The sequence below is a fragment of the Alligator sinensis genome, unplaced genomic scaffold (assembly GCF_000455745.1).
Source record: "Alligator sinensis unplaced genomic scaffold, ASM45574v1 scaffold173_2, whole genome shotgun sequence".
In the NCBI taxonomy this organism is placed as follows: Eukaryota; Metazoa; Chordata; order Crocodylia; family Alligatoridae; genus Alligator; species Alligator sinensis.
In genome coordinates this window covers 373,492-398,579 of record NW_005842720.1, presented here as the reverse complement: position 1 = coordinate 398,579, position 25,088 = coordinate 373,492, and the positions used below count along the sequence as shown (strand labels likewise).

The 25,088-nt window shown below is 41.7% G+C and overlaps 1 protein-coding gene across 2 annotated transcripts in view; it reads right to left on the bottom strand.

Moving 5' to 3' along the window:
• Window positions 1-25,088, bottom strand: part of PDE11A (phosphodiesterase 11A) — a 275,983-nt gene that overhangs the window by 122,714 nt on the left and 128,181 nt on the right. For both annotated transcript variants that reach the window (XM_025216276.1, XM_025216277.1), the window contains exons 3-6: window positions 20,958-21,047; window positions 15,762-15,902; window positions 11,250-11,314; window positions 3,335-3,470 (exon numbers count right to left, since the gene is read on the bottom strand). In XM_025216276.1, coding sequence (XP_025072061.1) covers window positions 3,335-3,470; window positions 11,250-11,314; window positions 15,762-15,902; window positions 20,958-21,047 — 432 coding nt within the window. The remainder of the gene's footprint in view (window positions 1-3,334; window positions 3,471-11,249; window positions 11,315-15,761; window positions 15,903-20,957; window positions 21,048-25,088) is intronic.

Here is a 25,088-nt window from a genome sequence, read left to right as displayed (position 1 = left end):
ACAGCAGCGGGAGTCGCCCCTGCCCCCATCCCCACACCCCCCGGATAAGCTGCGACTCCATCCTGTGCCTGCCCTGCCCTGGCTGGGCAACACTTGACCCAACCCCTGTCCCAGCTCCACTCCCTTCCACACCATGGGGGACCTTGATCTGCCCTCCCACACCCCTTCCGTCTCCCCTCCCCTTCCATCACAACAGATTTACCAGCTGGATACTGCTCTTCAAGCTGCCAGGCTGTGCTTCTCACCACCTATGTGCTGTGCTGCAGGTGTGCATGCATTTATTAGCCAAATTATCGGCCATATCAGGCCAATTTCCAACACATACTATTTTCTTTATATCGGTGTTGATCCAATATCAGACTGATGTATTGGTGCACTTCTACTTAGAGGCTTAATTTTGATGACCTATAAGCAAGTCGGACATTTTCGATTTCAATTTTACTTTGCCTTATCCATAAAACTGCAATGAAAGTATCTGAATACAATATTGATAATACAAATACTCACTATAATTAATCTTTATTTTCAGAAAGTGTGGGGCCCCCGACGGTCGCCTGGTTTGCCCTCCCCTAAGGCTGCTACTGCTCAGGCCTTAATTGTATTTTCTGAAAGTCTGAATAAATTACTTCTTGCAAAGTTCTTCCAGAAGCTATTTCAGCAAGTTCATTTTTAAAATACTCTTTTCTGTTTTGGGTTGGTTTGAGAGCTATTCCTTATACTTGAAATGGTATTCCAAAATTGATATAATTTCAGAAATCTACATGTGAATAAATACTGAAAAACAAGGTTACAGTATTGTAACTCATCCACTTACAGCACAACTGAAGACACAAACCCAAGCATTCTTTATGTGACATGGACATGTAATTCATGGGGCCTGATTCATAGAATCATAGAAAATTAGGGTTGGAAGGGACTTCAGAAGGTCATCTAGTCCACCCCCGTGCTCAAAGCAGGACCATCCCCAACTAAATCATCCCAGCCAAGGCTTTGTCTACCCAGGTCTTAAACAACTCCAAGGATGGAGATTCCACAGCCTCTCTGGGTAGTCTGTTCCAGTGCTTTATTACCCTCCTAGTGAAAAAGTTTTTCCTAATATCCAGCTTAAACTACCCTTGCTGCAACTTGAGACCGTTGCTCCTTGTTCTGTCACCTGCTACCACTGACAGCAGTCTAGCTCCATCATTTTGAAACCACCCTTCGCATAGTTGAAGGCTTCTATTAAATTCCCCCTCAGCCATCTCTTCTCCAGACTAAATAAGCCCAGTTCTTCTTGTTGAAGCTCTTCTACTTCACAATAGAAAAGTTTCAGAAGAGGAGCCAGAGTACCAGCCTCACAAGACCCCGCCGTCTGGTGGTTGGGGAAATATTTTAAGAGACGGGAACTGTGAGTTTAAATTTTCTCAGGCAGAGGAGTCATTTAAACTCAGATCCTATGTAAGTGCTCAAATCAGTGAACTACTAGAAAAAAGGGTATTGTGTCCTGCCTCTGCTACTCTTCTCAGCAGTGGTTTAGGTGCCAACTGTTGCAAGAGGGTTCAGGGCTGTGAATCCTTGGTGGAGGGAGGTGGAGACAGACACTGAGCTGATCAGCACCATCAAGACTGGGGCACTCTGGGCATACCTGGAAACAGAACTTGAGAGCAACTGAAGAACTAGTAACTGAGGAACATCAGCAGCTGAGGGTAACTAGCAAGATCTGTGCCCTGGGCAAACCTGGTGAGCAATCACATGCCCTCCCAATGGTCCTCTCCCCCTGCTGATTTGTGCTCTGGACCAGCCTTTCCCATACCTGTTGGACTCTCTCACACCCCCCTAATGGCCCCCTCTGCCTGCTCCAGATACCACTGCATCTCTCTTCTCTCCCCCTTTACAGAGTGCCAAACCTCCCTGCTCTAGCCCAAGGGCAACTCTCTTACTCTCTCTGCTGCCAAAACCTATGTTAGTGACATTTTACAAAGCAAAATTTGGCAGTGGGGGTGTGAGCGAGTGACAGAGTAGCTGGGGCATTGTGGAAAGTTTTGAGTGGAGAAAACAGTCAAGATTAATGGTGGGGGAGGTGGCAATAGACTTGTAAGCAAAGGGGACCATTAGAGGGATGTGAGAATGCCCACAAGATTTAAAAAAATGCTAAGTACGGGGAAGGAAGAGAGTGGAGGGGACTTGAGAGCACTCTTTCTAAGCCAGGGTCCGTGTCCTGCTAGCCCACCTCTGATTATGTTACTGCTGAGGAATTTTAATGTTGGGGAGGTAAATATCTGTGGACTTTATGCATAGGTGGCAGTTGAGTAGTGATTTTTTTAAGATTACAGTTTTGAACCTGAGTGCCTAAGGTTAGGTCTGTACCAATCCAGTACAGTGGCAGGCAGAGCCGTCCTAAGACATGCTGTGTCAGTCCTATGAACACTGCCTCCCAAACAGGAAGTCGGTGGCTACAACACTTGCCAGTGAGCTCTCTCAGCATATTTTACTAGCATGCACATAACAGCACGCAGCATGCACACAGTGTTCCAGTACACCACTGCCTGATGCTGTATTGATAATTTATAATTATTGATAATATTAATGAAGATCCTGTTTACATTCAGTGTGTACAGTCCCAGTTACGCTACAGTCCCAGCTATGATGTCTACATAATAGACATAATATAATAGCTGTCTATTATGATTCTGCTAATGGGGAACATTAAAAGCTATCAATAGAATTTTCAATACTAATCATTAGCTTTCAGAGATCTCAAAGCACTTTATAAAGGAAAGTATCATATACAGATAGGAAAAATGGAGATAATAGATGAAGCACCATATTTTTCACATACTAGATGCTCCTGAAAAAAACATGCACCTTGTTTTGGGAAGGCAGAATGACTGTCCAGTCATGGCTGAATGCTGAACGCAGGGTATTCTGACTGCAGCAGTTGTGGCTGCAAGAGAGGTTAACACTGTAGCTCTCACCCTGAAGGGTGAACTCTGCTCCCCCCCTCCCCAAAGCTGCCAGAGGAAGAAGCCTGGTAGCCATTTTACAGCAGTGTCTCTATGCTTGCTTCTGTCACAGAAAAGAAAAATCTGCTTCCCCATTTAAGATGCACACTCCACTTTTGGATGGCTGCTTTTTGGGTAAAAGGTGTGCGTCACAGGTGAGTAAATACAGTAAATGCCCAAGTACTTAAAGCCTTGCTGCTGTTGACAGGCCAAATTAAACAAGTTGAAAAGAAAAACTGTAATTCAAATGTTCTTGTGCTTTATATTCATTTGGACTTGATGATAAAACTGATTTATTATTCTTAACTGCATGAATATGACAGTGTATTTAAATTTTTAAAAAAATCTCTTACTTCAGCATCAAAGCGAGGATCCTGATATGCATCACTGATGTTCACTGGAAGACCCGTAGAAGCTACTAGCTCAGCAATGCTATTATTTATTAGCCAGTCAGAATAAGATGATGATTTCTCCATACTGTCTTTGAAACTATCATAAAGGCATAGTAAGGGAGAAAAGAATACAATCAATGTTGCTTGAAGTCCACCATGTATCTCACAGGCATAGTCAAGTTAACATCAAAATTATTTATAAATTAATAATAGCTGATAAAGTCCATCAGCCAAAAGAGAAACAGCAACGCCAAAAGTATTAGTTTTGATTATATTGTAAAAAAACTGTCATGTATGGGACATGTCCTATAGACCTTTTATTAATACCTTAAAAGCTTATTCACGTGAATATTTTTGCTGGATGACAGTTTTGAAAATCACTGGTAAAACTTACATTAACTTCACTAGGCCCAGGATTTCACTTCAACTGGACTATTCATGTAAGTGGTACTCATGAGACATAGGGAAGTGCAAGATCAGGTAACTAAATGATCAGAAATTATTAATTCACAAAACGCCCTGGAAAGGGATCAAATGCAAGGTTTTTTTTGTAAAAATAAGGACTTAGAAGAATACATAGCAAGAATATAAATCTCAGGGTTTTTTGCAAGACAAGTTAGCCAACTTATTTTCCCCATTAATATGTATATCACAAGTTAATCTATCAACAAAAAGAAAAATATTACTCAAGATTTTTTGAAAGGATGCAACATTATTGGGTTAATTCCACTCCAGCTAGTATTTTAAAAATTCATCAAAACTCAGAGAAAGGAGAAATTTGTTTAACACCATTTCTGCAGGAAACTACTAATAGCTTCCAGCAGGTGTCAAAAAAGATTCTTCATTTTAAATAGCTAGTTTTCCAGAGTAAATTGTCAGTTTACAATGTAATGATATATTTCTCACCTACCCCACTGTTTAAAAAAATGCTATAAAGATTTTGGTTAAAGAATAAAATCCCCAGATAAACACTATTTATGACAGAGTTCAAGTTGAAAGTATATATCAATAATTTACAACAGTATTGCAGTTACCCCCTCCCAAAAGAACCCCAAAACCCCAACTTTCTACAACAATTAAATTTACAGTTAAGGTTAAGCTTTAAACAAATCAAAACATATCAAGATTAATATGCATAAACAGACACCCAGATAAACTTTACCCTGTATGATTATTGCATGGCATCAGTACCAATATAACTGACGTATAAAGGCAGAATAGATTATTTTCATAATATCTTATTTATGGTATCAGAATTATTGTTGTTTGGGTGCTACAGCTTTACAATAACTGTATTTCTGTAAGTTTTACACTTACAAGAACTCATGTTTTCCTATTCTTCTTTCAATGTCATTCCTAAGCGGACGGTATTAGGTCATTATGATTAAATAAAAATGATGCTCAATAAAGAATTCTAAATATACCTGAATCTAGAGTGGAATTCTTTTCTATTTTTTGTGTGGGACTGTGACTCCTAAAACCAGAAAACTGTAAATGAAAATGTTATCGAGTAACTAAAAAATGTACCATTTGCAGATTTCTTGGTTGAAAAATAAAAGGAAACTGCTTACAGTAACTTCTTTTTCAGCATTTTTAGTTCAAACTTTTTAATAATTCAACAGACATTTTTTGCAGTTTGCATTGGCAAAAACTGCAAAAATATTAAATCATGTGGAAAGCCACACTTCTTAATTTTAGCCTGCAGCCTTGAACTCTGTTGTGATGTAAGAAAACATAGTCCTTTCAATAAATGAAAGTGTTTGACCAGTAAGAGTGAATTAGGGAAATGATACTCTTGTTTTTGTGGTTGAACCTCTGCCATTGCTAATATGCCTGCAAAACTGGCAAGAAGGGAACATAAGAATTTAGCATTATGGTTTCAATTTATCAACTTTGTATATACAAACATCCGGATGACTGCAAAAGCCGTAAGGTCATTATCCTATTTGTCATCAGTCAATAGTAAAATTCCCACTGACTCACTGGGGCTAGGGACAGACATTCAAAAAGCCTGAGCCTAAATTGATTCAATCTTTGCAGGTTAATCTAACCTGCAAATCAGGCTAAATCAGTTTTGTAACCAGACAGACATCCCAGAAATGCAGGCATATGCCTGCAGTGGCTAAGGCTAGAAGCAGGGGGTGGGGGGGAGGGGGATGCTAGAGCAGCCCTCCTTTCCCTTCCCTTCCAACAACCCAGCAGGGAATGTTTATCACCCCTAACTCAATGTTTATCAGCCCATTAAGAAAACAACAGAGGGACATTACCAGTTATCTGTTGATTCTGCCTTTGTCCCGTGTGTCACAACTTGAAGGTAGCCAGCATGTGGTCTCCTAGCTAATGCAGAAGTGTCTGTGAGGGACAGGGGAATGCCTTCTTAGCAGAGAGTGGGGAGGGCAGGTAGGGAGCAGAAGCCAGGCAGATGCCTGCAGAGACTGCTGGGGCTGCAGCCACGGAGCAGAGGGGAGGGGCCACCCCTGCTGTGGAGCAGAGAGCCTGCCCAGCCCAGTGAGCATGCTGGGATGCTGGGGGAGTCTAATTTAATTTAAACCAGCAAGGGGTCTGGGACAGACATTGCATAAACTGGTTTGAGCCAAATCAGTTAAGTCTGATACTACATTCAACCAGGTTTATCTCAAACCAATTTCAGCCGTTCTCAAACTGGTTTATGTGCACTGAACATCTGTTCTGTTATCCGTTTAAACAAGTTTCTGATCACTTAAACCGGTTTATGCGTAATGTCTGCCCTTAGCCTGGGAGTAGTGGCAATGCATACTTAGCAATGTACAGTTATTTGTATGAGCATGTAAGTCCTAGTTTTGAAACAGCAATGGATTAATTTAAAAACATTAAGAAGCATTTTTTTACCATAAATAAATAAGTATAGTCTAGCTTTCATGGTGATTAGCAGCTTCACGACAGTGCAGATGAATGAATGAAAAAGAAGAATGCAAAGTATTAGAACACCTGAATGCTTCAGTCAATGCAGAAGGATTGATTTTATTTGGCTGCGCTAGTTTCTACAGACTAATTCAAGGAAGTTGTCTATTTAAAAGAAATCCTAATATTCTTTAAAAAAAAAAAATCAGTAAAAGCATAAATAACAATGATCTGCCCAATGAATGGTGGGGAGGAAAGAAAGGGGAAGTTTGATGACTTCCTTTTGTGTCAGCATTTTTGAGTGAATATAACAAAATAAATTATGAAGTAGCTGGTTTGACAGAAACCTAACTGAAATTTAACATGTTGGAGATAAGTGAAACATTCAGTTTAACAATTTAAGATTTATTTCTGGGGGCATAACAGTTTGAAAGAAAAAACCTCTGAAGGGCAAGATTGTAATTACAGATGCAGAGCCATTGGTTGTATCTTAAAAAAAAAAAAACCCCAAGAAAAAGAATAACCATAGAACTGGTAGAGATGCAAGACATATAGTGAAGATACGAATCTGGATGATATTATTATTATATGAGAAACTGATTAAATCAGTACTAGATTATGTGTCAAGCATTTGAAGTGGCAAATAAATTTAAGTTTAAAAAACTAGACATCATTCAGGATGAAGTTTTAGAAGTATGTTACAGCATATAATCTACATCATGAACCAATATTTTACAAATACCCTCTGGAGAGATGTACTCAGATTTCAGAAAGACGACACTTTTGTATTCAGTTCTGAAATTAATTTAAATTCATGGGGGGAGTAGTAGATATGCTGGAGTGTAGGGCTAGGATTCAGAGTGACCTAGTCAAATTGGAGGACTGGGCCAAAAGGAATCTCATGAAGTTCAACAAGGACAAGTACAAAGTCCTGTACTTAGAATGGAACAATCCCCTGCACCAGTACAGGCTGGGCAGCAACTCTGCAGATAAGGACCTGGGGGTTACAGTGGACAATAAACTGAATATAAGCCAGCAGTGTGCCCTTGTTGCCAAGAAGGCTAATGGCATATTGGGCTGCACTGGTAGCTGTATTGCCAGTAGGTCAAGGGAAGTGATTATTCTCCTCTGTTCTGCACTGGTGAGGCCACATCTGGAGTTCAGTTCTGAGCCCTCCACTACAGAAACACTGTGGACAAATTAGAAAGAATCCAGCAGAGGGCAACAAAAATGGTGAGGGGGCTGGGGGACATGACTTAAGAGGATAGGCTGAGGGAACTGGGCTTATTTAGTCTAGAGAAGAGGAGACAGAGGGGATTTAATAGCAGCCTCCAACTACCTGAAAGGTGGGGGGGCGGTTCGAAAGAAGATGGAGCTAAACTGTTCTCAGCGGTGGCAGATGACAGAACAAGAAGCAATGGTCTCAAAATTGCAGCAAGGGAAGTTTAGCTTAGATATTAGGAATAATTTTCTCACTAGGAGGGTAGTAAAACACTGGAACAGGTTACCCAGAGAGGTTGTGGAAGCTCCATCCTTGGGTGTTTTCAAAACCTGGCTAGACAAAGCCTTGGCTGGGATGATCTAGTTGGGGATGGTCCTGCTTTGAGCAGGTGACTTCATGAGGTTCCTTCCAAACCTAGCTTTCTATGATTCTATGACTCAATCCTCAGCTTCAGCAGCACAAACCACTAGGTAGGTACCCTAGAAAAGTATGACCACCAATCCACCCTGAAATCCTTGACAACAAAACTGGATTGGTTGTTAGTTTTAACCCACACTTACTATGGAGGGACAGACATAGGAACTGCCAGGGACAAGGATGAGAACAAGCTACTGTTGCAAGCTCATGGTGCATTATAGGACTGTTACAGCCAACATAACTCATAGCAACCTTTAGCCTGTGCAAAAACATACCACAAGCCATTTCAGCGCTTAGGATCAAAGGAGCACAAGAATGCCTTAAAACATTTATACTGCACTTAGAAGTGTGACTGCAGCATGTAAGGGAATGCACAAGGTGCTTTAATCTAGCTAGCTTTGATATCAGTGAAACAAAATGGCTGCCTCAAAGACTCCAGTACATACCATTCAAGCTTATCTGAGATCCTGATTATTTACACAAGCAACTAGACTATGCTACTGCATTTTCTCTGCTTTTTATATCCAAGCTAGATTAGACATATCAGAAGTCACTGTCCTCTCACCCCAGTTGCACCAAATATTACATACCAAAGATGAGGATTGAGTCCTCAGGACTTTTCAGATATAATTAGAGAATCACGAATGAAAGAAAATACTGGTATGATAGTTTTGTGAAAAGGGAGTATATTAAGAAAGGTCTGATACTTCATTCTTAAAACACAAGTTATAATTTTTCAAAATGAGTATGAATCTATTGTTATGATTATTTAGGCAAAGAAATAAATCAAATGTCAATTTCTTTTAAAACTTAGAAAGCACATTTATCAGAATTTGTAAAGCTGAATTATCCCAAGAGTTTTCTCCTCTTCTTCTCCCTCCTCACACCCCTTGCTTTGTCTTTCAGTTAGAGCTTCTAACTAGACCTGTCCTCAGCCTACATTCTGCTCGGCTTCCTACTACAGCTTCAAAGAAATGGTACTGATCCTCACTGGGGTCATAATGAAGGACCTGTTCTTGCAGCTTTTATTCAGCTGAAATATCCAGTGATTTTAATTCACCACGAATATGGTCTGTAGAATCTAGTCTGAAAAGGACAAAAGTCATTGGAAATAATTTTCAAATGTCAAATGCTTCAGGCATTGTTTTGTATCCTGGCTAACCTTTATTTTCTTATTGTAGTTCAAATAGCTAGACTAATGCATGCACTAGGATTACTGTGCAGATCAAAATGCAATAGACTGAGTGCTAGTCTAAAAGCAACCTTTGTATACCCAACTGGGCTCTCCAAGGAGGTGAGATGAAAGAAAAGCAACATTGTTCTTCATACCAAAGATAAAGGACCAGATATATATATATATATATATATATATATATATATATATATACACCATTTTGCCTATCGAAAAATCTGATACAGTACAGGCATGGAAGTATTCACATATCTAATAAGATTAAAATGAAACCCATCTTGGCTAGGCCATATGACAATTTTTCTGGTTTGGTAATTTTTCAACAGAAATTCTAGGAATTTACATCAAATCTTTGAAGTAAAATCTTATCTGTTTTATATGTACCAATAAAAACACAAAATAATTTTGAGGATATCCCTTGACCTGCCTTTTTTCTTCTGGGGAAAATTCCTTGGGACATGAGACAGAATGCCACAGGAGTGGAACACCTTCCTTCTGTGAGCACAGGATTACCTTTATACACAAATGTGGAATGGACAAGGGCCTTCTAAATGCTCTGCCTGTCTGAACTGTAATTTTGTGGCACTACCACAAACAGAAACCTTGTCCCACATTTCCCGGTACTATATGCCTTGACAAATAAGGTCTCCTTCCCAGTTAATTCTCTCAGGAAAAAAACCCAAACAAACTGGTATAATGCGTTTCCTAATCAAAAGTAATGATTTGCAATTCCAATATGCACTAGCAGGTCAAAAGTTTATACTTTAATAACCTCAATTTTACCTAGATTCTTACCAGTCATTTCCCTTTTACTCCTTACCTCACCTGTCCCACTTCTCTTGGTTGGGAGACAGGGCACAAAAGTGGAATTTGGGAGACCTGGATTCTTTTCCTGGCTTTGCTTCTGCCTATTTTTGTCTTACTTGGACAAGTCCCTGCTCCTTAGGTTCTCCCTCTGCTACCTACCTTTGCAAAGTGCTTTGAGATCTACAGATACAAAGATTTAAATATTATTTAAATGGTATAACCTATAATGCATTTAATCACCATAGTAATTAGCTATGGTAGCTCTCCTTACATTTTTGAAAGTGATGAAGTACAGCTTTAAGAAATGTAGATTTTTGTTTACTGCATACTTTAAAGGCTGGTTTAAAAGGTCACAGTTAAAGCTGGTAAATTACAAAATTCTCTGCCTGTCTGACAGATGACTGAAGTTTAGGTTTAACATTTGCATTTTATGTGCATCATTTTAATTTCAAAATCAGAATAAGCTGCTTGTTTATTCTTTCCCTTGTAATTTATAGGAAAGGTTTAGTTTTCAAGCAGAGCTATAACGTCAAGGAAGAATCTTTCAGCACCACCCCTGTATTTTCATTAATTTAGTATCTGGGTACCTTTAGATGACTATATACCATTCACAAGGACCACTGCAGGACTGGTTCCTAGGAAAGCAGACCAATAACAAGAAAAATCTGTTTGCACTACTGTTTCCAATCTATTATTTTATCAAGGTCAGATTTACAGGCAATTCTCTATCTTGATAATTTTAGAAATGTAGTTATGTTTAAAAAACTTGTATAAGTTTGGATGAACTCTCACTTAGTTCATCCAAGCATACTAATTTAACTTGTATAAGTTTGGATGAACTCTCACTTAGTTCATCCAAGCATACTAATTTAACATTTGACTAGTCCCCATTTCCAGAGGTTGGTCCCCCTTTGAAAACGGATAGAGAATCAAAACCCACTGGACAGTCTGACAGCCAAATCTGTGGCAGTATTGCAAAGAAATATTTTATGCCCCATGAATTAACACAAATCTGAAAAAATACTATGACTATATACAAAAATTACATTTCTATTTTTATACTTACCAAGCAAAGCAAAATGTGTATAATTGTAAATAGCGTAGTATTCTTCATGAGCAATAATAGGACATCAGATCTTTCTTGCTTCCTCTGCAGTTTACATTTACATAAAGGTAGTAAGTGAATGTGGAGTTTTATTCAAGCAATACTCCCTTTGAAAGAAACAGGAGTTCTGCCTGAGTAAAAAGTGCAGGGTCAGGCTCTTTTCATATTAAGTAATGCCCAATATTATATAAAAGAACAGACCAAACAGCTACAAAAACATTAATCCATTACCACAGAAGACACAAGTTCTAACCTGTTCTCAGTATCGGCACTGCATTTTGGAGACATCAGCTCAAATGATTTTGTAAATTTCACCACCTGTTATAAAAATATATATTAATTTTTATATTGGAATATATCATCTTACATTTTAACATTTTTACAGTCACCTTAGACTAAATGTTCAATGTAAAATACACACACAAAAATATTTTGGAATATTCACATATTCCAAAATATACATTGTAAATCACAGAAAAGCAACTATAATAATTGATATTTTCTTAATATTCCTTTTAGAAGCTATATTTTTCCTACAATCAATTTACCACCATATGGCTGCCATTGGGCATATCTACACATACCCACCATATGGCTGCCATTGGGCATATCTACAAATTTGTTAATGTGCTTTAGTTAATGCGCAATAAATCTAGTACCTTCACTGAGGGTGCCTATACATGTGCAGCAAGGCTGCTCCAATGTGCTGTAATTACAGTGTGTCAGAGCAGACTCAATTAATTGAGTCTGCTTGGGCGTGGTAATTACTGCACTCTAGCAGATTCCAGCATTATATGTATCAGCATCTGTGCACTGAAAAAAGGTGGCGGGGGCGCTTTAACTAAAGCTCGTTCAAAAAGCTTTAGTTAAAGCACCCCTGCTGTCATTTTTCAGTGCGGGAATGCTGATACACGTGACACTCTAGGTGTTTTAATTAGACTGGCTCTCAGATCTTCATCTCTATGTTGCCATAGCATACTGTGTAGTGACGTAGCATGTCGCTATGTCACTGTACAGCAACGTGTAGATGTGCCCACTAACTCTGAAAGATAATTTGTTTTAGGCTCATTGGACAGGTCTAAATTATGAGAGAATCACCAGTGGGTTTTTCTGTTTGTAGGGTAGGAAGATTATTATCTTTCCTAAAAAAGATGGCTAAGAATCTAATCTCACTTATACCATTGTCTATTCAGTGACTTGAATGGAGTGACCTCTATTTTATGCAAAGGGGGACCAACCTCTTTTTGCAAAGCACTTTGCAAACTCCAAAAGGAAGTACTAAAGCTCGACGCTGTAGCAACATCGCCATACAGCCACGTGTAGACATGCCCAGTGAGTCCAAAGATAATTTTCTCTTACCACATGTTTTTTACCATCCTACTCTTTCTGGAAGTAGGGCACAGTCCAGGGACTATTTGATTGAGTAGGCTCAACACTTCAAAGAGCTATATATAAAGACAGTCAATTCCCTTAATTAAATAAAAAGGTGAACATCCTTAAAGAAGGATTCATTTACATGATTCATCCAAATGTTCATTCAAAGGTTTTGTTCACCACTTAGGCCAGAACAATCAAATGTAAATTAAGGAATGGCTGGCTGGGTTTCAGTACTGCAGGAAAGGGTCTGGAGTTATTGTGGACCACAAACTGCAGGAGTAAACAGCAAAAATCCCAATAGCATACTGGGTTGCATTTACAGGAATACAGTGTGCAAGTCAAGGGAAATGATTCTTTCACTTAATTCAGCACTGGTGAGGCCTCACCTAGAGTCATGTGTCCAGTTTGGGCACCACACTTTAGGAAAGACATAGATAAATTAAAAAGAGCACAATCAAAGTGATCAGACATTCAAGAAAAGAGAATTTACAAGGAAATGTTGGAAGAACTGGGAAAGGTGTGTGTTGGAGGAAGAGATTTGATAACTCTTCAAATACAGGAACAGTGGTTATTCGAGAGGATGATGATGAACTATACTTTGACTAGAGAGAACAGGACAAGAAGTAACAGTCTTAAGTTGCAACAAAGGAAACATAGATTGGATATTAGGAAGAATTTCTAACTATGAGTGAGGTTAAGCATTGGAACAGGTTACCTGGAGAGGGTGTGGAATTTCTATCCTTGGAAGTTTTAGGGAGCAGGCCAGACAAACACACTTGTCTGGATTGGTTTAGACAGGGATGATGCTTCCTTGAGCACAGGGTTGGACTAAATGACTTTCTGAGGTCCCCTCTAGCCCTATCTGCAGGTTTGAAATAGTGCAAGAAACCAAATTCTTGATAAGGATTTCTACATTATTAACATGGCTTTGTTGCAGAGCAATTATTCTCTAGTCAGAAGGACAGAATATCCCCCATTACATCATCCTTTCTTGGTATCTGAACCACAGATAAACTCCACTGGGCTTCTATTTTATTACACAGGGAACCTTGTGGACAGAACAGAGGAAGGCAGATGAGAATAAAGATGGAATATCTCTACAGCATGCCCCTGCTACAAATCTGGGACAGAACACCTGGAAATTAATTATCGTATCTTGGTTGAGAGAACTTTTTTCTCCATGCAAAAGCCTCTGCTAACCCCAGGTACTCAGGCAGAGATGAGAGGTGAGAGAGGGGTGCCACTGAGGAAAAGGGAAGGGATCACTCGCACAAATTTCACCCTATGACAATACTGAAGTGCCACAGAGCAAAGACAGATTCTCTTGGTTTCTTTGCAACACTCCAGCAGAACAACATGGTCAAATTCCGATCTGAGACAGCCAGTAGAGAATTCCCATTGCACAGGGGAAGAAAGCTTTTCCCTTCAAGTGCTTTTTTGGGTCAAGAAACATATTTTCTTCCTCTGTTACGGATCAGAGGTTTTTTGCATGGATAAACTTAAGCTTCACATACAACTGAAAAAATACAGGAGTGTCCCAATAATGGTGAAAATTGCTTTCCCTGTGCAATGCCAGAGCTACCTTCTATCATAAAAGCTAAACAGACTAGATATTTGTATTCGTATGTCTTTTATTTTTCACCGGATTTTCTATTGCCTGAGAGACCAATTAATTGGTCAAAATAACAAGAAGTCTGGTCTTTTCACAATATTTCCACTATGTGGGAACTAAGACTAGTTCTCTTGTTACTTTAGTCTCCTAAATGGTTCCCTATAGTATTAAAAAAACCTTATTAACAGCGTGAGCATAAAAATACAAATACTAGATCCTACATACACCTCCATCAATAGTATGTGCAGGAAGGGCCACATTCTGTAAGGAAATAAGCAACAAAGACAGTTGAGGAAGCTCAGCATATTACAGATTTAGCCCCTAACAGCAGATTTCACCTGCCATCAATTAGCTGCATGTTGGTTAATTAAGCATTGAAGGGTGCTGGTTCTACTTTTCCTTTCACTTACACCACTATAACTCCTCATTTCCGTTTTCTATAAGCAAAAAGAGAATCAGGCATATGTATATATTAAGAGAACAGAATGGTTTGCTTGGAAATCCTTGGCAAATTTATTTGCTGTTATTTTGGAGGGACCAGATTTGTGTTTAATAGTAATTTTCACACTGAACCAAAATGTTATATATTTGAATTAAAAAATCATAAAGATTCAGACATATATCTGTGAACTTACATTTGAACAAAAATAAAAGTTGCAGAAGAAAAACCCCCTGTAAAAATACCTATGTAGTTATTCAGTGTCTGTTTGCTGACACTGCATAAAGGAAGAACTAGATTCTAAAAACTGCTTATAAAGGAACTGGGTTATGGGTCTTTGGAACTGATTCTATATAATGAAGTTGTTTTTAAGAACCTACCAGTGGGTAAGATGTATAAATTACCATTTTAGCAGAAAGTTTCAGGAAGATGATACTAAAAAACAAGAGTGTCCCCCTAAAATATGAGTGCCGTGTGGGGGAAAAGAATACATATAAATTCTTTTTTCCTTTTTTTTTAATAGGCACTGAAAAGTAGCGCTTTCCTTCACAGTTACATGATCCCCTAGCTGCTCTATAAACCCTGTTTCATTCACACAGGCAAGAGGACCATACAACTTAAGGTGGATCATTTTCTGTATCACCAATTCCATCAGGAACTCATGAGTTCAGTTTGTGCCATCAGGTGACCAGAAGACACTTTGAAAGAAATATCAATAAAAAAATAAAGTGCATATCACTTCAAGTAGGAACTATGGGCATGTCCCCACAAGCGGAAACGTGTGTTTCCCCAGGGACAAACAGCAGTGACACAATGTATGCTGCTGCTATTTGTCCCTGGGGAACACCTGTGCCGTGGGTGGGGCAGGAAAGGCTGGGGCCAGTAACTGTGCTGGCCCCCAGCAGCTTAAACTGGGGTCATGGGGGCCTCCAGAAGCTGCAGCCCTGGCACTCCTGCAGAGAGGAGCTTGGATGGCAGCTGAAGTGTGGCTCCAATCGGCCAGCTCCAGCTTTGGGCGGTGTGTGCTGCCACCATGTGCGCCACCCCACTTATTTTAGGCATGGGTTTTTTTAACCCTGGGAACAAAAACCCACTCTGCACTGCAAATTAGCAGTGTGGGAAATGCCTGCATGTGCAGCATGTGTGGTGTGCAGAGCCACAGGTGGGTAGGTGGTGCCACATGATGCATGTCCACACTTGCCTGGATGCACCCTCTATATTAAAAATAATTCTCTGCGAAGTACTTACATGTTATATGCAACAGTTTCAGGTCAATACAAAGATACATTACATGACTTATGTATTAGACCTTTAATAACATTTGAAGGACCACTTACTGGTGATTCAATGTCCTCCAGAAGTAACACTGAGCAGCGTTCACACTTCAACAGAGTCTGGGCCCGGTGCATGATTTTCTTGACAATTTTCTCTAAGTCTGTCTGTTCTTCAAAGAGATCATTAACCACCTCCAGCAAAGCCTGCATAAGATGTATGTATATATTTTTTGTTATAGAAATATTTATCTATTTATTTGTAAAGATATGCAAGCTTGCTGATCTCAGTTACAATAAAGTAAATCAAGAGTAATTCCTAAGTCTTCATTTAAACAAAATTCTCACCGACTTCTGTGTCAGCTGACTTAATGGAATTTTTCCCTATGGAAGGGATGAGTAAGAACTACTCATTTTGCCTCAATGGTACAATCCAACTTCAATTAAGCCAATGGGAATTTTTCCTTTTATTTCAATGGATATTGGATGGACTCCAAAGGGAGATCATCTTAAGGTTTCACAAGAATGTTCAGATTTCAAGGTCCTTCAAGGCAGTATGGAAAACTTTTTAATAAAAAGTGCACAGATGCTAAAGTTTGGTTTAGTTTCACTTGACTGAGGTTTGCTTTCTAATATCGGATGATGACCTTAAAACAGTAATACTGGCTCTCTGGCTTTTTTCATTTATTTTAAAATATATATTACATTTTCAGAGTTAGAGAGAAAAAGTATTAAAACAATTTTATCTGACTGACCCTAAATTTAACTAAAATTTAATGTTGATAAATACAATGTGAACACTTTTTTCCAAATCAAAAACAGGTATAAGACATCAGACAAATAAAACAATTCCACGTGTACCCTGAGGCTAAGGGGATATCTGAAGGTTCCCTGAAAGATAAAAATCCCATCAGGCTAGATGCTCAGCTTGCATAAATTGGAACAGCTCCCTTGAGGATACAATGTGCTAATTTATACCCTCTGAAGATATTTTACCCCATCAGGTTTGTGCCTATTTTCTTCATTATGAGGTTTAAAAGTTGCATGAATTATTTTAAGATCTTTCAAATCCAAGTACCTTTATACCAATTTTGCTAAAATTGATCATTTACCAATTTCAGAGTGTGTGGGTGTGTGTGTGTAAAGTGTATCCATATTACTAAACTTAAAAAATCTTAGCTGTCAGAACCCTGCTAATGAGAAAGTGAGGTCTAAAAGGAGAAAATCTTGATTTTCATAGGTTACAGTTCAAATCATTCACATGTCTCTGTGTTAGCTGATTTAGAGGCTGCTCTGTCTTGCCAAATCAAATTAAAGAGGTCTATATTTGCAAGACAAATTGAATTACTTCCCATATAAAAAAAATAACAAAACAGTCAATTTGACAATAGGGATGATATCAGAACTAGCTTGTTTGAATGTCTATGAAATGTTTTGTTAGGCAAACTTTTCTTTAAATAGCACATACAGCTTGAGCTGGAAGCAAAACAAAAAAACAGCCCTCAAATTTCACCCAATTTAAATGGGGTATCCAATGGAATGGAATGCCTTGAAGAAAGAAATAGGTAATAAAAGCAATCTATCAACATTTTAAATATAATAACAAGGGATCTTTGTTTTCTCTGTTTAAAAATTCCAAATTCTATGATTAAAACCTGCAAAATCCGTGTTTTTGCACAATTAATAGAGAGAGAGAGAGAGAGAGAGAGATCAATTGAACACAGTGTTTTATTGATATATTTACAATTTTAAAGCAATTTGGAAGCCTACCAGTGCCTCCATCACTATAATAAAATAAATTCTAAATACCCATAAATTTTGGTATTTGATTTTGTGTTTATCATGGACATTCGGAGCTCCCCTTGCCCCCTTTGCTCTCAGAACGCCGGTCCAAGCACCTCACTCTCTACCAGTATTCCCTCTAAGTTGCGCGCATGCGCAGCTGCGCACAATTAAAAGTCTTGCCATGAACGAACTTTTGCCTGCCGCGCACTCGCTCACAGAAGAGCCAGGCACGGAGCACAGCAGAGGCACCAGGGCTGGCGTGGGACACTTAGGTAAGCTCCTCAATGCAGGGCAGGCAGCAGCTCCTCCCTGAGACAGGGACGGGGGCAGGGGCTGGAGTCTGGCACAGGCTCCACCAGCTCCTGGGGACTGCTCCACACCCCCGCACTGCCTCGGGGAGCGAGGAGGCACATGGTGTTAGGGCTGGAGAGTGGAGCAGTTCCCCGGAGCCGGAGGAGCCCACGGAGCACTGCTCACTAGCTACTAATGGAAAAAATATTGAGCTCTGCAGCAAGCTGTTAGGGAAACAGAAGCCCTAACAGACCGCTAAATGGAACAGATAAACGTTTGACTGTTGGTTATATTTTTAGTTTTGACTAAAAATACTTCTCTTCAAAATCATTGTCTGTTCCTCACATCATAGATTCTCTTTGGCACTTTACCCCATAATAGGGGGAGGAGGGGAGAGGGAAGACACCATGCCGTAGCAAGGTGGGGGCAAGCAGGACGATTGCCCTGGGTGTTGAAGCGAAGGGGTGCTAACAGGCGCTGCCCAGCCAGTGTGGGGCATGGGATGGAGCCGTGAGCAATTCATTTGTGGGGCACGGGGATGCGGAGAGGGCGGCTCCCGCCACTGTGTGCATGGGCAAGCATGGGGGGAACTGCTCCATGGGCTCCACCAGCTCCGAAGCAGCACGCTCATGGACCGAAGCAGCGCGCTCACAGACCGCTACTCCTTAGAGGGAACACTGCTCTCTACCCCCAAGCCCCTGGCCTTGATGGTGCCCCTCACTTCCCTCCCACAACCTCCTGGCCCTGATGCCCCTCACTCCCACCTCTTACAGCCCCCCAACCCTGATGGTTCCCCTTGTCCCCAACCCACAGCCCCCTACTCCCCCAGGCCTGCCAGAGGAGGCCCCCAGCTGCCAGAGCTATGGGACCAGGGACCCAGGTCCGCAGCCCCCTGTTCCCCACAGCAGTACCTGAGCCCCACCTGCTGCCCATGAGATGTGGTGGCTGCTGCAACCTGAGCGAGGAGCAGAGCACAGAACCTGGTTCCCTCCCAACTTTGGAGGCCGCACAGCCTGAGCGGAGCCCATGGTGGGGAGTGCAGGCTGCCTGCTGAGGGGCTCAGGAAGGAGGGTGGCTCCCCACTGCTTCATGCACTTCCGGGGAGCAGGGGGGACCTGTGTCCCCCACATCTGTGCACGGGGTGGGGATGGATGTGGGGGTGGGCTGCCCACTGTGGGCTCATGCTCCCCACCCTGCTGCCTTCCCCCATAGCCTCTCCAGCCCAGTAAGCAGGACCTGGTGCAACAGGGCAGAGTGGGGCTGGGCGGGGAAGCCGCTTGCCACTGCAAGCTCCACGCTGCCCTAGCACCGTGCCCCCTGCCCGCCCTGCAGCAGCGAGGGGAACAACCCTACACTGCTGCCCCTGCTGTTGCTGGGCAGGCAGGGGATGCCTTGCCAGGGCAACATGAGGCTTGCAGAGGCAAGGAGGTTCTCCACCTGGCCCCACTCTGCCCTGCTGCACCAGGTCCCACCTGCTGGGCCGCAGAGGCTCTGGGGGGGGCAGCAGGGTGGAGATCCTGGGCGTACAGCAGGCAGCCCACCCCTGCACTTGCCCCATGCAGAGATCTGGGGGACATGGGTCCCCCTGCCCCGCCCGGGAGTTCACAAAGTGGCAGGCAGCCAGCTGTCCCTCTCTCACCCCCCACTAATGAGCTGTCCATAGCCCGGTTCTGCTTCTCACTGGGGCCCTATGGCCGTGCATTCTGGCCCCAGACCCCAAGCCTCACATACTGTCCAGCTGGGCAGCAGCCCCAACCCTGTGCAACTCACTCCCTCCCTCCCCATACTCCCTATGGGGGCCTCAATGCCCGCTCCTCCCTCACCAGACTTACCTGCGAGAGCTTCTCCCCAGGCTACCTGGTCGCCATGTGCATATACATAAACTCTGCCAGCCTGTAAAAAGCTCTTTTCAAAACTGCAAAATCCATGTGTTTCTCCATTAAAATGAAAAATCTGCATTTTTCTTGGGTAAAAGGGATAATCTGCATTTTTTTTCCGTTTTTCTATAAGAAATGGAAAACCCAGATCCCTGCTCATAACCCTCCAAATTATAGACTAGAGCTCAAAACTGTGGGGAAGGGGAGATTCCTAATGTTTCAACTGGGACACAAAACACAAGTTTTCAAATCATGGCCAATAATGAGGTAACAAATCTTAAAATTATGTTACAACATATAGCAAGGGTATCAGACTCATTTGACCCCACAGGCTGGATCTGGCCCACAGGGCTTCTTGTGGACAAGATTACCAACCTCTTGTAGTAGAGTGAGCGGCAGCAGCTTTAATCCCTGCTGGTGCTGGTGCCAGCACCAAATTTCTGGCCTATTGGGTTGGATCCAAAGGTCCAGATCACACGAAGCCCCCGGTTAAGGCAATTTTTAGAAGTTTATGAGACCTATTCATTATGACTTCTACAAAGCAAGTGTAGTTGGAGAATACATGGTGTAAAATTTTGGCCTCACTAAAGTCAAAGGATGATCTGATCCAAGGTAACAAAGATCCACCTTCACAAAAAGGCAGATTAAAAAATCAAAGCAAAACATAGTACCAATGCAATAAATGTGAACTCTCTAGAGCATTTCCATAGCAATTTTTATTTAAGAAAATGTACAGGCTATAGGATGGTGAGTTTTATTTAAGAAAATGTACAGGCTATAGGATGGGGAGAATTAAAAGTTACAGTTTTAAGTCTCTGGAATAACTTGTATTAACTCTTCAATGGCAGCTACAAACATGAGTTATGCATTCCTCTAGATAAACTATAATAAGTACTCGGGTACTTGCGAATACCCATTTTCATAGATACGTATCAACCTTATTTTGTAGGTTTTTTATAAATCCTAGATGCTAGATGTTTGATATTTTGGAGATTTAAAAAAGTTTTGAATTCATGGAAATGTAATTCTTTCATGTTGTAAACACACCCATATCAACAAAATAACAACATGAAACTGACAACAGGAAATAATAGTTTTCAACAACAGCATATTTAGTTATTCCTTTCTAAACTTAATATCTGAAGAAAATGTATCTTCTATAGTAAAAGTGTTTGGATTATTTTGAAATATAACATGTTTGTTTCATTAAAACAGCCTGTTTTGCAAATATTTATGCATAGCTAGAATTTGAGAGGGAAAAAGATGTGACAGCGTTTCATAGCTGTCCAAGGTGTTGCTTTCTACTTACTCTGCTTCTGTCATATTCCTTTCTTGAAGCAGCAAATAGCTGGGCATTAGATATGGCAATTCCACAGAATGGGAGATACATCTGCATCACCTAGGACAAAGATAAATATGAAGTCATTAAGAAATGCTATTGAAATACAGAACCCCTAATTCTCGTTACGAAACCTGAGGACAGTCAACACTTCACAAAAGATGTTCAGCGCCCTTACAGTCTTTCATACAAAACCAAAACAATGCAAAATAATGATTGGCTTGTGGTGATTGAGTAGAAAAGAGGCAACACAAAAGTTTGCCCTTAAACCAAACAAGAACCCAAACTATTTGGGTTTATGAATCCAATAAATTCATTGCAGTGTTCTCAGCAAGACTGAAATCTCTGTTATGAAAAAGACTGTATAAAAATACTAGAGTTTCCCCAATTCAAAGGAATTGTTCCTACTGGATTCTACTATTTGTGTTTTGGTAATCCCCAAAACATGCAATGCCATCAGAAGATGACAAGATCAGTACAGACTGATGCTCCTATTGAGTTTCCTTAATAATGGACTTGGTAGTGTGGAATCAAAAAAAATATATGCCTTAAACTTTGACTATTTTAGTTATAAGATGACATAACCGCTTTGTGGAGAATTGCTGGCTCTGTATAGTAGAACAGATAAGAGAAAGTGTTTGTTCTTTGTAACTCCTCTGCAACTGCTTCGCTCACCGCGGCCTTGAAGATAACAAAAAGTATGTACAACTCTGATTTGCAGGTGCAAAAAGGAGGTTTGTGAACTAACCTCGCCTCCCCCATTAGTTCCCATCCTGATTACAACAAAGAAATAATAAAATAACATTATAGCCGCTTTTCATACTAATTTCACTATATGATCACGTGAGTTGTAAGCAACTGTTAAAAAGTATATAAGCCTCCTGATTTTGCTTTTGGGGGGGACCCCTTCCAAGTGCTTGGAAAATCCATGTCACTTTAGAATCCCCCCTACAGCTGTAGTTTCTTTTAAATAAAAGCTTCTGCTGACCTGACCCAAAAATATGCTGCGTGTGTTTCCACGACAATTCCTGGTGCCGTGACTCGGATCCAGAACACAGGCTGAGAAAGGAGGACCGCAGACTGCCCCCCCCGAACCCCGAGGCGCCAAACTTGAGAGGTAAGAGACCTAATTCAAAATCTCTATTGGGGTTTCGGAGGAGGACTGCCTGTAGGCTCCCAACTTGGCCGTGGTAACTGGATCTGAACCTTGTTAAACCAGGTCAGTCTGAACCTTACTGCCGGCTAAAATTTTCTGTCTGGTAAAGGATCCCATTTTGTGTCTGGTAACGTACGTTTTATTTAGGGAGAAACTGTATGAAGCACCTTCATCCTACAGCACATCGGGCTTGTCGTTAATTAACTAAGGCGGTGTGGGGGAGGAGGTCTGGCTGACTGAATGAATGTGCATGTGTGTGTATTTAGAAATATGAGCCACTGACCAGGTCTGAGACTACGGTTGGGTTCAGCCGCCCCAATTCTGCCTGACAGGGCAGTTTTGAAAGCAAGGGGGCCCAACTGGAACCTCGTGACCCAGTGGACAGGGCTTCCCAGTGATTGAATAAATGTGTGTGTGTGCATTTAGAAAAATGAGCCACTGACCAGGTCTGGGACTAAGGCTGGGTCTAGCCGCCCCGATTCTGCCTAAAAAAGGTAGCGTCGAAAGCAAGGGGGCCCAGCTGAAACCTCGTGACCCAGTGGACAGGGCGTCTGAGTGATTTTGTCTTTTCCAAACCCCTTGTCCCAGTAGCTTCTGCCGAGAGCAGGAGTGAAAGGATTCCTCTTGTGTTTCCCATTCCCATTTCCATTTTATGAGCCGGTGTCGGGTCAGAAGCCTTTTGTCTGGGCAGTGAAAAACTGCGGGGCAAGGCACTGAGCGGCCCGGACATCCTAAATAAGCCTCTCCTACGTCTCCCTGTGTGACTGAAAATGGGAACGAGTCAGTCTAAACAAGTTCCCGTCCCCCCTAAGGGGACTCCGGCGTACTTTATGTACACACACTATTCTCCCGAGGCTTGCAAGTACCTGGATAAGTGGAACTGGTATACTAGGGATGATCCTGTGAAGCATTTTCCACAAGAAGGAACATTTGATCAGGATAAAATAGTGCACTTAAGAGGGGCTTTAGAGTCCCGTGGATCCAAAACACCACAAAACCAGTGGGACGCGTTCTTTTATTGGTATGATGAAATGTCCAAAAGGCGGACAGAATCTCAAACTAGGAGCCTAAAAGACTCTCAAGAAAAATTAAAACAGCAGTTACAAGCTGTTCGGGAGAAATTGGCTGCTCCCCCAAATTACACGCCGGCCACCGCTCCGATGTATCCAGCATTGCCCGGGGCGCCCCCACCACCGGAGCCAGCAGAGGATATCCTTGACCTTTGTTCGAACCCTGCTCTCCTGGGACTCCCACATCAGCAACAACCGGTTCAACATCAGGCTGCAGCCCAGGCTAGTAACTCATTAGCTGAAGCTCCTTCAGTAAATCCATCCACGGAGCTTAATAGTCTGGACTCATCCACCATATCTGCCACTCAATCATCACCAGTGTGGCAATTTACTCCTGGGTCACAACCCACCACAGGTGTATTTAGAAGAATGGGAATAGGCATGGAAAGATCTCCCATCAATCTTAGATCCCGAGCTGCACAAGTTTACCCCCTAAGACAAATGCCAGGCATTGGCACCGATGGACAAAATATAGTAACCGTGCATGCACCCTGGACTCCAGGTGATCTCTACAATTTAACTCAAAAATTCCCCAAAATCAGGGAAGACCCAGAAAAATTTCAGGAAGAATTGCAGACTGTTATAAATTGTTATAATCCAACATGGGCTGACATTAATCAGCTCATGCGATCGATTTTGCCCAAGGAAACTATGCTACGTCTGTATGCTGCCTGTACTTGGCCAGATCAAAACCCAGGGATTGGCCAAGACTTTATTGACAAGAGAAATGCTTTGGTTCAGGCAGTTCTCACAATTTGCCCAAAAAAGGCAGACTGGACCAAAATAAATACCTGTAAACAAAACAAAAATGAACACCCCAGTGACTATTTGGAACGCCTCAAACAGGCATTTGAACGATACTCAGGAATGGATAACCCAGTCGGAAATGCTAAACAAGCAATAGTGGCAGCATTCATCCAGGGACTTAACCCTAAAATTGCTGAGAAAATTCAAACAGTAATTATTGGCTGGGAAACTAAAGATTTGACTGAAGTCCTTGCTGCGGCTAACCATTTTCATAACAAATTGGAACGGTCTAAAGACAATGCCGAGTTTAAGTTAATGGCCTTACAGATTTCTCAGTTGCAGGGTCCAGGTAGAGGAAGGGGACGAGGACGGGGAAGGGGAGGCCCGGGTAGATTCAGGGGAAGAGATAGATCCTTGAGCCCACAAAACCCAGGCTATGGGAACCAATGTCATTATTGCAAGCAAGAAGGACATTGGAAATCAGAATGCCCCAAGCGCCCCGGCCAAGGACCCAGACCCCAGTCCCTGCCCCCACCTCCACTTCCTGTCAATTTTCCCAGTGTTGAATAGGACAGCCTGAGGGACAGTGACATCATCGCTCCTTTGCTTGCTACTGACCAATCTGGTCCGTTTGTTGAATGCCTTATTTCTGGTAAACCTGTCTCCTGTCTTGTCGACACCGGAGCATCCCGCTCCACGCTAAAGGCTGCTGAGTTTCCTTTTCTACCTTATTCTCCTGAAACTATAAATGCTGTCGGTATAGGCGGACAACCTATCCCACATCCCGTCTCTGAACCTGTCTCCATCTCTATTGGCCCTTTGTCTGAAAATCATGCCTTTCTTCTTAGCCCCTGTGCACCTGTCAACCTTCTTGGTAAGGATTTGTTGTGTAAACTGGGATGCGTGATTTATTGTAGCCCAGATGGTGTTTACCTTGAGGTACCAGAACATAGGGAAACTGAGCTTGTGGCTTTGCTAACCCAGGAGTACTCTGAACCTGACACTTCCTACTTGCAAGAGGAACTGTTGGCACGAGTACCTCCACAGCTGTGGTCCACCCATGCAAATGAAGTGGGGCACATGCTGAGTGCTGAACCAGTGCGTATCATCTTGAACCCTGCCAAGCCA